Consider the following 13,657-nt stretch of genomic DNA (forward strand, 5'->3'; position numbering starts at 1 on the left):
CTTGCAAACAAAATCAGCATTATTTACAATGGAGACATTGATTTAAACTATTTTTAAAAAGGCAGAAATGGCCTGTAGGAATTCCTCCCAGAAAGTCTCCAAATAGAAATAAAGGAGGACTAAGGAATGGTGCAAATGAAACTCTTACAACTGCTGTTTAGTTTCCTCCTGTTCTGATGTCTCAGTTTAATATGAGTAAGATAGCCTGCATCTATGATTTAATATACACTTGTGCCTACAATATTGAATTACTAGCCAGTAATTTGTTATTATGATAATATGTGATGCTGAAATGTTTGAACCCCTAAACAGTTAGAGGGTAACTAAGCCCTCAGACCTCCCTTTAGCTGAAAATGTATGTATAGGTGCATCTCAAATAATTAGAATATCATTTGTTTTTCTTGTGATTTGATTATAGAAATGAAACTTCCATATATTCTAGATTCATCACTACAAAATGATATTTTTTTCATTACTTTTTTTTTTGTTTACAGCATGATGAATACAGCTTACAGCTCACACAAAATCAAAACCCAACAAAACATCAGTTCAGAAAAGGATTTATAATACAGAAATGTTGGCCTTTTGGAAAATGATGCTCATTAATGACTTCAGTGCTTGGTTGGAGCTCCTTTTGCACAACTTATCGCATCTCTGCTGGGGTGTTATGAAGCCCAGGTTGCTCTGATAGCAACCTTCAGCTCGTCTTTATAGTTGAGTCTGGTGTCTCTTATCTTCCTTTTGACATTTCCCCAGACTTTCTCTATGGGGTTCAGATCGGACCAGTTGGCTGGTCAATCAAACACAGTAATACCATGGTCAGGACACCAGTTTCTGGTAGTTTTGGCTTCACTGTGGGCAGGTGCCAAGTCCTGCTGGAAAAGGAAATCGGTATCTCCATAAAGTTTCTCAGCAGATGGAAGCATGAAGGGCTCTAAAACCTCCTGGTAGACGGCTGGCAGCATTGACTCTAGACTCGATAAAGCACAGTGGGCCAAAAGGAGCAGATGACATGGAACCCCGAACCGTCACTGACTGTGGAAACTGAAAACTCTGGACTTAAAGCACTGAAGGATTCTGTGCCTCTCAGATCTTCCTCCAGACTCTGGGACCTTGATTTCCAAATGAAAATCAAAAATTACTTTCAACTAAAAACAGGACATTGGATAACCAAACAACAGTCCAGATCTTTTTGTCTTTAGCCCAGGTGAGACACTTATGATGTTGTTTATGGTCCAGGACTGGCTCGACATCAGGAATATGACAGGTCCATTTCCTGGACCTGTCTGCGTGGTGGATCTCGATCTACTGACTCCAGCCTCAGTCAGCTCTTGGTGAAGCTCCCCTAAGTTCTTGAATCTGCTTCGTTTGACAGTCCTCTGAAGGCTGACCTCATCCCTGTTGTTTTTGCACCTTTCTTACCAAACTTTTCCTGTCCACTCAACTTTCCATGGATATGCTTTGATACAGTCTCTGAGAACAGCCTGCCTTTTCAGCAGTGACCTACTGTGGCTCGCCCTGTTTTTGAAAGGCGATTGTCTTCTGGATGTTTGTCAAGTCAGCAGTCTTCCCCATGATTGAGGTTGTGTTTACTGAACCAGTGAGATAAAAAGGCTAAGAAAACTTTTGCAAAGTGGACTTTTCAACAATATTCTAATATTCTGACATAGTGGATTTTCTTTGTGAGCTATAAGTTGTAATCATCAAAACTAAAATAAAAGTAGTTCACTTTGTATGAGATGAATCTAGAATATATGGATAAAAACTGAACTTTTGCATGATGTTCTAATTTTTTGAGATGCTCCTGTATATATAAGCTTTCCTGATTGACTGATAACTGTTCCCAGGCCTTTGAAAGCTGGGTCAGCCCCCCCGCAACCCTGAGCATAGATTAAAGATGAGAGGATGAATGGATGAATATTGTGAACATCTGAGTGTCATTCAGTTCAACATTACATAAATGTAACGATTAAAACACCGCAGTATGAAGTGCACAAAGTTACTTGACAAAAGGAAATAATTACACCAAATATTAGGCCGACTCTTCCATTTTTGTTCTATATGTAAGAGCATCGTACTGCGGTTAAATGTTCTTGCTTAGCATCTTTTTCCGGCCCTTTCTTTGCTCTGGCATTGCCCTGATTCTAACCAAATCACAAGAGGCAAATGTCTGCAAAGCTCTGACTGAAAACTCTCTGTCCTCTCTCCTTTTTCTTTTTTTTTTCTTTCAGGTTCAGTCAGATAAGGACAGCATCCCTCGAAGGAAGGCTCCTGGCGTTCCCATAAACAAGGACAAACCAGCCAGAAAGTTTGGTAAGAGAAAAAGAGACAGAAAACATGAGAGAGAGGGAGCGAGAGATAAAGGGAGAGACCATCCATTTAGTGAAAAAGTCTTATTCAAGTGATCCTTACACATGAGAGGAGATCTCCTTTTTTCTCTTTATGTGTGTCTCTGTATGTGTGCTTTATAGACCCAGTGGTGACATCTCCGCCGCCCCCTGCTGGAGAGGTGGTGAAGTACTCAACTCGGCTTTCAGACCATATCGTCCCCAGCCAAGACATCCAAGGTATCAAAAAACTCTAAAGAGGCATTATACAACAACATTTAGTCAATAAAGATGCTCATTCTTGGATTTTTATGCATCACACTGGCAAAAATAACACCTTAATTGACTGAAATTTTACACCTTTCTTGTGTACTTAAAGATATCATCAAACGGTACAACTCTCCTCCTCCACCTCCTGACGTGCTGCCACCTGGAAAGAGGTGAGCTCTCCCAAACACGCAGAGAAACACTCATACAAGCACACAGAGAGACTGGTAGACGCCGATGAGTGAGCACAGTATTCCTAGTTTTAAATAGCTGGATCTTTGTTTGTAAATACTTCACAGCAGTTGATGCTATCTTCAGTCGCAGAATTAACTGTGCATACTGTAAAACCCCGGCTGCAACCAACCACCAACGGACACCGACTGAGCACACAGCACCAGAATGATTTTATTGACACGCATTAAACACACAGATTAAAAAGAACACCCCATTTGTTTTTCCTGCAACTTGCACTGTGAGGTGTTGACATTGTGTGTGTTTATTTAGGAGACCGGAGGGGAAGTTTAAGAAGAAGCAAACGGCTCGTGATGAAGCGCTACAGATCCTCAAACCCCAGATGGACAACCCTCCTGCTCCACAGGTACAAACACAAATAAACACACATGATCCTGCAGAATAGAGGAGGTATGTGTTCTTTGTAGATGACGCCAGGCAGCAGCAGAGAACTCTCCTTGGGGGGCAAGTAGTGATTTCTGTATAGAGAAACGCTATCAAAACGGCCATGTTTTGAGCTGTTCATGACTATGCCAAGCTTCATAAGTCAGAAATAAAACCATTCTTAATTCTTGTGCTACTTTTGTGTCCCAAAAGCTGGTTGTTTGGCTCCCAAACAGCTCTTTATTTGGTACCTGTGTATTATATAACAACAAAGGATGGAGGAAAGGAAACTGGTACTCAAACTACAGCTAACTTTTAAAAGAGCCATTTTGTAGCACTGGCTAGTTCATGAATGACTCATCATAACTCAGTCGCTCACCCTCCATCCATCTGTCCCTTTTCTGTACCACTTATTCTGTTGTGGGTCACGGGTAGTCGCTCACCCCACAAAGTTTATTCAGTTCACAACACATCACTGTTTCAATTAAAAGCATGTTTGTTAAATAAAAGGAAGTTCGCCGGACTGAGTACTTGTAATATTGATCGCCTCCAAGCCAAGTATGTCTGTCAAGCTTCGCTTAAAATCACTTTTTGTAAGGTGTAGGGATCATATTCAATGGCTGTAGATATTTTCTGATGATAAGTGCAGCATAGAGATCAATTTAGAGCTGTTAAGTACTAACTTTCCTCCATTCCCATTCACTCCTAATAGCTATCCTCCTTGACCCCCAACAGACATTTGGGATCACATGATTACAAACAACTTACACTTGCTGTTTAACTTTGCATATATATGCGCCCTGCTGGGTCATGCGCATTACTGTAAATTTATTTGACTCTGTGTGACGCTTGTTACTGGAGCTTAAGCCGTAAACAACTACCTGATGTGTTGGATGTAAACTATAAACATGGCAACACTCAAGGAGGTTCCTATAATGTTAATTCTGGTCACAGAATTATCATTATAACCATCAGAAACAATAGTAACATCAAATCTGCTCAGGTACTGATGACTAATGAACAAAAACCCACCGTATGCACACATTTTCATCAGTGTTTTCCTCCCTGCATGGATGGATGTAACGACCCTGTTCTAAAGCCTTGTGTCAGGCTGAGCACCTGGCGGCAACATCTTGGCAGTCATGACTTGATACTCATTTCAGGTTGCATCTTGACAAGTCAGGGCTTTCAGACTGCCTGCATGAGTGCTGCTCCTCCTGCACCTGATAGATGCATCTTGTACACAGAGCATCTAGAGCAGTAGTTCTCAACTGGTCTAGAGCCAGGACCCTCCACCACCTCCTTGTCAACCAATGATGAAAAATGTTACTATTTGGACCCTTAATGGAAGAAAACATGAATGAACAAAGAGAAAAAGCAAAAGAAAAATATTTGAAGAAGCATCATTACAGAGGGACTTGCATGCATACATTTTATTTTACTCAATTTACCTCAGAAAGCATGGCAGTTTGGTAATTTCTCAAGGAATTTCCTCATTATCTCAGGGAAACAAATTATCAAAGGGGTTTAGAATATAGATAAGTTGAAACCTTGAGAAAAGACCTTAATGTTGATAAAATGTATGCATGTACTGTATTTCCACACACTTTGAGGGGGCTTTGTCATTTGGTCCAGACTTTCTGACTTTTCTGTTGATAGGTTGAAATGATAGGTGTGAAACCTCCCCTGGACCGTGGTGCGGACCAAACAGCCAGACCTTGGTCCGACCAAAAGAGGTGGTCTCGGTCCAGACCAAACGGAACCACGGTCCAGTTCATGCCCAGTATGAAAGCATTATTTTGAAAGGTTCGGACCTTCGTATCAATGACAGGAAGTTATGACATGACTACCGGCAAAGGAAATCCATCACCATAACAAAATGAGCCGTGGAAGAGCCCACAACAATCTCACAGGCTTAAATTAATCAGCAGCCTGGACAGGGTGGGCTAACGGTAGCTGCTTTACGTTACGCGAGGAGTAGAAGTGTCCGTTATTATGTTGAATGGGGATTGTCCAAGCACGGATATTTCATAAAATTGTAGATAAAGTTATACCTCACTACTGACAGCTCATCTTTTCAAGAGTTTTACAACACATACCTTCTCTCCCGAGTCTGTGTTGCAGTGGCTCCAAGATTGCATACTTTCCTTTCCTTTCCTGTCGACGACGATGAAGTTGTCGTCTAATGAGAAAACTCATAAGATGAACTCGGACCAGCCTTATTTACAGCTCTTTAAGTTGTCGCTTTTGGTTTTAGAAAATCCACAATAATCTGATGGTAGGAGTGACTATTTCATTCATTGTTTACAACATTCAGGACTTTCAGGTGTGAAAACGACTTTAAAGGCTTTATGCCGCATTTTTTTCCTTGCACCCTTTCATGACTTACTGGAAACAGCTTCGTGACCCACTTTTGGGTCCCAACCCACCAGTTGAGAACCACTGATCTAGAGAATAGAAGGGTCACCTTTTTTCTGCCAGTGCATGCATCTGTCAGCCTAAATCAACAGGAAGTTAGACATATTTATCTTGTTTTACCAGATTTGTGTCCACATTCCTGCAATATATCACAAGAGAGATAAACAATACGAGCACACTTTTGGTGCCACTACATGTGCAAGTATCTCAATCTGTAAGGAAAGTTTAAAGTCAGCCTTACCTCATTATGCACACAGCATTTTATTTTGTAACACCCCTTTAATATTCACTATAAAAAACCTGGTACCCTCCTTTGATGTAGCCCTATTGTGTCTGTTTTATTCTGTTTTTATATGCAGCATTTTAAATGTGCTGAATGGATTTAAATTTGCCACCTGTGTAGAGATTTTACTTTAGATTTGCTTGCAGAAGTAGACAAAGTATTTCCTTTTCCTTTTCTATTCAATGTTGGTAATCAGTCAGGTAAAGGAATGTTTTTGTGTCTATTCAGCCCAAACGTCCTGTTGCTCCCTCACCCTCTGCGTCTGCAATAAAAGAAGCAGGATTCAGACCCACCAAGAGCACCAAGACAAGAGCGCCTGATCGCCCACTTCCCAAACCGCCTCCAGGTACTCATAGTTACTCCTTTCATACACTCATTTACATCTCCCATAAAGACCAGGCTGTATCGCTTTACAGAGTAAAGGAGCTTTCAGGTAGGATGTGGTGCGCACTGCATGCCGCTGTCAAACCCATTCATTGCCTAATTGTTGCACAGCTGGAGCTGCACCAAGCTAAGAGCAGAGCAAGGTCATGCATGCTTCCCATTAAAAAAAAAAAAATCAACTCAGGTGCAGCGCTCCTTGACAACACCTTGGTGTTTGAAACAGGAGGAAAGATCCGGCTGATCAGATTATTCCATGCTCAGCCTGAAGTAGACCTGGAAGAGGTCGTTGTAAAGTCGCAGCTCCTGAATTGAGCCAAAACTCCCAAATCTTGTTAGCCCTGAGGATTTCATGAACCCACATCCTCTTCTTCTTAACTGCTCTCCTCCTTGGCAGAAGAAATACCTAGGCTTTCCTCTGAAAAGTGGGCTGACACATTGTGTGTCCAAAGAATATATAACAAAAAGTACCAGTTTTTACTACTTCTTTTATTTTCCACTTCCTGGTTATCGCTTTAGTTGCCAAGCCTGTAAGAAATAAGTAAAATGAGTATCCTGTTTGCATTTCATTCTGTCATTTCTCATTAATGCTCTACACACACATGAAAATAGATCTGTGCATTTTAAACATAACAACCGTCATTGCAGTCATACTTGCATCCGTTTGTTATGCTGGAGTGGGCAATGCAAAACTAATCCAATAGGTGTCGCCATCTCTCACTTTGAAGCTGCTCTGTTAGTCCCATTGACTGAACAAAAAACTGCCAGCTGTGCTCTATACTTGTCTGTCTCTGTGCCAACGTGAGCTAACATCATTGATATGTCTGTATTTGCTAACAACTCACTGAATATTTGGTGATATTTCCTCCGAAAACTCGATTAAATTCAGTTGTTTTTTTTTATTCTTCTTCGTTGTGTATTGCTACCCTGGGTTGAACTGTAGGCTGCATTACTCAACACTGCCCTGCAGTTAGCGTGTTGAGTGTTGCTACGTTTAGTCCGTAAGCTTCGAGAGACAGAAAACTGACAAAATAACGGACAGAAAGGTCCGTCTGTATCCGTATACATTTGAAACATAGAGTATAAATGAGCCTTAAAGGGGACATATTTTACCCTTTTAAGACAAGTTTATGTTGGAGTCAGAGGTCCCCAAAACATGCCTGTGAAGTCTGTTATGAAAAACACTCCAGTTCAGGATTTTTATAAGTCTAAATCAGTGTTAATTTCATCGGCTAAAACTATAACTTAAAATGTCCATCGACAACCTTTTTTTCCATGACAAAAACTAGACTAAGACTAACCAAAATAGATCTGTGGTGACTAAAACTGACTAAAAGTAAGTTTAGTTTTCATCAGGATGACTTAAACTAGACTAAAATGTAAATTAGTTTTTGTCGCACATTCAAAATCTATGATATTTCTTCACTGTGGGTAAATCTGTCTAAAAACAATGCATCTATAAAATTCTGCCTCTTAGCAGTAGAAAGCAGGGACCCCAGGTTTTGCAGGGTACATAGAACACACTACCATGACTGGGTACCAGATTTAGGCAACAGAATAAACGCTTGGACTGAAAGTAAAGACTTAAACATAAGGACTTTTTATTGACTAAAACTAGACTAAAGTGTTTTGAGTTTTTGTCGATTAAAACTACACTAAAACTAAAAAGGGTAGAAATGAATAAAATGTGACTAAAACTAAAAGACGTGATCAAAAGACTAGGACTAGCACTAAAATTTTAAAAAGCTGTCAAAATTAACACTGGTCTAAATACCCCTCTGTTTCAGCCCTGCTCAGAATGAGTGGTTTCTGTGTCTGTGGCTTTAAATGTTAATGAGCTGTCTGACTCCGCCCCTGACCACACCCCTCTCAGGAAATGGATGTTCCACTCCTGGTGTTACAACGTTATTTAGCAGACTTTTAACCAAAGTTAAGGACCTTGCCCAAGGGCCCAAACTGTAATTGGATTATGTACTGACTGGGATTTGAACCATCATGCTCCCAGACCAAAGTCAGCAGGGTAACCCATTGAGCTATCCAGCATCTCAGCTGGCAGCTGAGAGGAAAGTCACAAGATGAGGGCGGAACTTTCTTCCAAGAGAGGAGGGCCAACTGAACATGGGGCTGGTGCTAACTCTCCACATGACATCATGAGGGGAAAATCTGAGAACAGCTTTTTTTCAGCACACATTTTCTGGGGGCGGGTTTCTGATTCTTGGGGGGATTGTGGACAGGCCAGGGGCACATATTTTTGTTAGAAAAAACTGAAAAAGTGAGTTTTGCATAATATGTCCCCTTTAAGAATCTTTATATGAATTATTTGAAGTCTCACTTATAGACAGTACTGTGCAGAGCATTTAGGCACGTTTGGGCTACAAATTTAGGCTGAATGCATTGATGTGGCGAGTAAGCCTGCCTTAGAGCACCATCAGGTGGGAAGGAAGATTGACACAACCCCTGTCATACTTTGGATGTCCTTACATATTTCCAGGGGCATGGGACAAAATATGTTGAAATAATAACAAAGTCCACACCTTTAGGGTGCCATAAGGGGTGGATGTGGCTGGTAAGCATAGCCTAGGGGACTGTCCGGGCTGGTAAAAGGTGCTGTGGATGTCTGAATGGCCCTAAAACCGCTGCCAGTCTCCAGGTGTATTATCAGGGGTGAAAAGGCCTGGACAGAAGAGATGCCTTTAATCCTGACCTTGGCTGCAAAGTGACACGCGTGTCGACATGTTTCACGCTTGACTTCAGCTGCACCCCACCCAGGGGTGCAACATTGGGCCCTGTGATGAATCCTTAGCATCCTACATGTCTTAACCTATGCACATGCCTGTACTTACATTTTTTATGCAGGTATTTTTGGTGTTTGCCTGCATCTCTACGTCTCTAAATGGCCTCTCTCTCCTGTTTGCAAAGTTTTTACATTATTTATATTAAAAGTGCAGTAAAAATCTCCCAGTAGGTGTACAGTATGTCTGATTTCTGTCAAAAATAACTCATTACACTCATGATAAGCCACAGTCCCCAAAAAGTCCACAGAAGAATCTTGCTGTATGATATTAAAAGCAAAAAGAGGGCTTTTAAAGCTAAAATCTTTTTTGGTGGCTATTTTTACCTTTTACAAACAATTTAGTAATACCTTGGAATAGGATGTTTTTCTGGCCTTTTGTAATGAATGTGGCTTATATAGGGCTTATGGAGTCAGTTTTTCATCAGAAGGTTGAAAAATACACTAATGAGATAATTTTTTTTGCATTATGATATACAAGGGAAGATCGTATGGTAGCTATCTTTACAACAAAAGATAAATACTCTGTTTACTGGACTGCAGTGCCCCTAGTGGTCAGAAAATATAACAGCTACCTTAACAAAAGCTGTTGATAATCTTTGTCATAAGCCCCTCACTTGACTTTTTATGAACCATGTTAATATTAACATGGTTGCAGTGAACTTAATATTCCTCTTATTATGACTGAGTCCTCAGATCCTGGCAAGCGCAGGCTTATCACCTTTATAAATCAGGAGTTGTTAAACATTTTGAGGAGCCCAGGCTCACATTTTTATTCAAAACTTTTCTCTCTGAGTCGCTGACAGGGTAAGAACTGATCTGTGGAAACACCTGAGGAATGAAATCCTGCAAGGATCAGCTCTCAAGGGCACATGAAAGGTCATCTCTGCCATTAACATAGAGGAGAACCAAACCCTAAAGAGGGTGGTCGCGTTGCTCGGCATTGACCTCCTCTGAAACGTGCCAAACGTCCTCACATACGCCCACCAGACATCATTTTGTCAGAGGACATCTCACATTATTCTGCATAAATTCTGCTTTGATTTTAACTAGAGTGACAGTTCTCCTCATTTACGTAGCCGCACGAAATCACAGCTGGCAAAAATATCAGGCCTATTTGCTGATAATTTGCATGTGGCAGACAAGGTCGGCAGTACGGTGGGGCAGTTTAACAGGGACGCCTCACACTCACAGCAGGCAGGTGGCACTGCGCCATGACACCCGACAGATATGCAGATCGTGAAAACACATCTGTGCTGTCGTCTTGTGGGCACTTGACCTTAATGTGTTTAGATTTCTGTAAACAAAATGACAGCGATTTTGAGGAAAGAAACAGCAAATCCAAGAAATCAGCATGTTTGAAGAAGCTAATCAGACCAACATGAAGCTTTAAAGCACTGCTGACAGAGCTGTAGCAAAATAAATACAGCCAAATAATCAGCACCACAACATGTGTGAGCTTTATTTTGAATATTTTCTCTCATTCACCCTGCTGTGACAGCCTTTCATTAGACATTATGTTCTTTATGCACACTGTCTACTACACCAGATCAGCTGATGGAAGGAAACAAAATTCTCTTCAGCATTGCTCATGTTTTTCTGTACTGTTCAAGTGAAGATTGTCCCCAAATATGAAGGTTCTTTTACGCTTTAGACCCTAGGTTTTTCAGCCCACGACCCCCAAAACAACAGAGCTACATACTAAGGACCCCCACTTCCCCTGGAGATGGGTAATGCATACAATGTTGCCCAGAGCGTAAATGCTCACAAAGAGGCCTTTTCCAACACGTGTATAGGAACAACACAAAGAACACAACAGCCTAAGCAGTGTAAGATCACTTTATATAGCAATATATTGTTCGAAAGGCTAGAAGCAGAATAATCCCCATGTAAAGTAGGGCTGGGTTTTTCCAACAGCCTTGTTATGTATTACAATCCACACATGGATTCTGTATTATAAACATCCTACATAGAAATCACCAGAGTAAGCCGTTCTTTACTGTAGAGAGTAACAACAAAGGCTTTGTTTTAAGGATCCTACAACTTAAATAATATATTTTGGATTCTTGGAGATCCATGAGGTAAATGAAATTATTCTATTTGTAAAACAAGAGCTTTTAATCAATGCAAATATATTGTCATTAATTATTTAAACCTGACATTTCCCTATTGGTTAACTGTCTTGCTGTTGTTTTTGATAAATCAGTAATATTTTGGTTTTATTTTACAATAAATCCATTTTTATTAACATCTGCATTCAACAAAGGTACTGCAGTTTCTGGAATGAACCAACCAAAGGGAATTAAACAGACATACAGTTCTTCAGCAGCTTTACGTTTATTGACTCACGCCTTTTCAAATTAAACGTTAAAGGGCTGCATGAGATCTTCTGAAATTTTGACTTTACATCGTTATTTAGTGCGGGTTGTAATGACACAAATTGGCCCAGAGTAGTGAGCCTAACTGTTGTTGCTAACAAGTTAGCTAATAAGTAGGGATGCATAATATTTTCAGTGTCAGAAGATATTAGCTTCAAAAGTGAGTTGTCAGTATTGGCAGACTTTAAAACTTCTGTTGATATTAGGGATGCGCCTGGTTAAATGGTTAAATGATTAAATTCGTTTTCCAATTTGCCAACATTTGATATACTCTGTAAAGCATGGCTGACAGTGATCCTGTGATGAATTTGACTTTTTCGAAGTATTTTCTTCTCTTTAGACTAGTCGGTTACACGCTATTTAAATAAGTGTTTAGCTGAATGGGGAAATAGACACATAGGAACATCCCTAGTTGATATTTACAAATAATACTTTGCCTCAAAATCCGGATAAATCAGCTGTAAATATTGTTTGTATGAACAACAAAGTTGGTAGAGTTTTAGGCTGAGCCAACAGTCCTATGTCAGCTGAAGAGTGTTTATTTATCATCATTCCTTACACTTTGAAGTGTGTTTCACAGACTAAAAGATTGACTAATGTAAAGATTGTTGCACTGAGTGATAATACCAATGTAAAAACACACATCTAATATCTGTGGCAGAGTAGCTGCCCCCTACAGCACTGCTGTCATGTGCAAACTCACATTTGGAGGAATTTTTACACGACTCTCATTTCAGGATAAATCTCACCATTGACTAAGGTAGCGTTTTAAACTGAACTAATTATTCATTTATTCATTTATGTATTCATTTTTACTAAAATGTGTAAAATATACAATTTTGAATGGAAAAAAATTTTTGGAAGGCATCTTATGACCACAATGGGGGTCCAAACCCAGACTTTGCAAATGTCTGCTTTTAGATAACTGTGGTCAACAAAACTGATTATAAGCAGCGCTGCTCCATGCACAAATAGAGCGACACCTGCAAGCTACTTCAGGCAGAAAACTTGAGCTGTGCTGATTTCACACCTCACATGCATCATTATCTAATCACCTGACAAACATCCTCCTAATTTAGCGCTCTATTTAAGCTGCGAGATTTCCAGTCTCGCTCTGTGCTCTGCTATTGCCAGCTCTGCCTTGACTCAGTTCTGTGCTCCTGCTTTCAACCTTCCACCACACAAGCATCCACCTCTAGGCTTCTTTGGGGATTTAAAACACTATGTCACTACTCAGTTTCTGTATGTAAAATAGAAATGCGAGGAGTCAGTTTTAATTGTGATAACTTTCCGATGAAAAATATTTCAAAATAGAAGACAGACAGTTGCTAAAGAGTGCTGTCTTATCCCTCCATCAGGAAAGATAGAGCTCCATACAGAATGAAAGAGAACAGCTCAGACAGCTGTTTCTGTGTCCCTCGTGTTTACGTTTGTTCAGTGAACCCTCTTGTCACCACCCTTGATGGCTTTCAGTTGCCTGCCTCTAAACCACCCCTTTTTACTTTCTTGTATTTGTGGAGTTTTGAAACAAACATCTGTGTCACATGACAGAGCGTGCAGCAGCATAGTGAGGTTACAAGGTTGAAAACAAGGAGCCGTCTGAAAATATTCCAAATAAAGTAAAGTGGCTATCTTTGTTAAGGTTGGCTTTTTTTGTTACTTTGAAGAAATTTCATTTGTGTTGTTATACTTTTTAGCTCTTTATTGACCTTGTCCTGTGAAGTATAAGGGTTTTTTTCTGATAAAAAATCTCCCACTGCTTTCTTTGAACAGTCAAGCATTTCACTCACTCTGAATCTTTGGTGCAGAAAGTGTAAACAAGTCTGTTTCTCCAGCATGCTTTCAACATCTTTGTCTTCCTTTGACCTGGGGACACATTAAAAATAACTACACAGAAATGGTCTGTTTTGGTCCTGTTTGTTTTGTTTGCTTTTGTAGGTCATTAAGAGGAATCATAGAAAAGCAACAAGATGTATGACTATGATATGGTGGACTTCTGAGTGCATCTGCACTGTCAGCATTTGTCAACAAACAGAGGGTGCAAAGAAAGCCAGAGAACCATGTGGACTGACACAGTATCATAATATTATTGGATTTTGCACAAACATAACTCTGCTAGCCTGTTTTGAAAGCCCACTTGGCTTTCACTTGGAGTGTTTCAAACCCCAAGTGGGCCTTCATGTGTTTTGCACTGAAG

The 13,657-nt window shown here is 40.3% G+C and overlaps 1 protein-coding gene across 1 annotated transcript in view; it reads left to right on the forward strand.

Moving 5' to 3' along the window:
• The window catches only part of myo15ab (myosin XVAb), a 103,110-nt gene that overhangs the window by 62,982 nt on the left and 26,471 nt on the right, over window positions 1–13,657 (forward strand). The window contains exons 46-50 of the mRNA XM_041784119.1: window positions 2,232–2,313; window positions 2,472–2,567; window positions 2,707–2,767; window positions 3,099–3,192; window positions 6,139–6,256. Coding sequence (XP_041640053.1) covers window positions 2,232–2,313; window positions 2,472–2,567; window positions 2,707–2,767; window positions 3,099–3,192; window positions 6,139–6,256 — 451 coding nt within the window. The remainder of the gene's footprint in view (window positions 1–2,231; window positions 2,314–2,471; window positions 2,568–2,706; window positions 2,768–3,098; window positions 3,193–6,138; window positions 6,257–13,657) is intronic.

Source organism: Cheilinus undulatus, linkage group 4, assembly GCF_018320785.1.
Source record: "Cheilinus undulatus linkage group 4, ASM1832078v1, whole genome shotgun sequence".
NCBI lineage: Eukaryota > Metazoa > Chordata > Actinopteri > Labriformes > Labridae > Cheilinus > Cheilinus undulatus.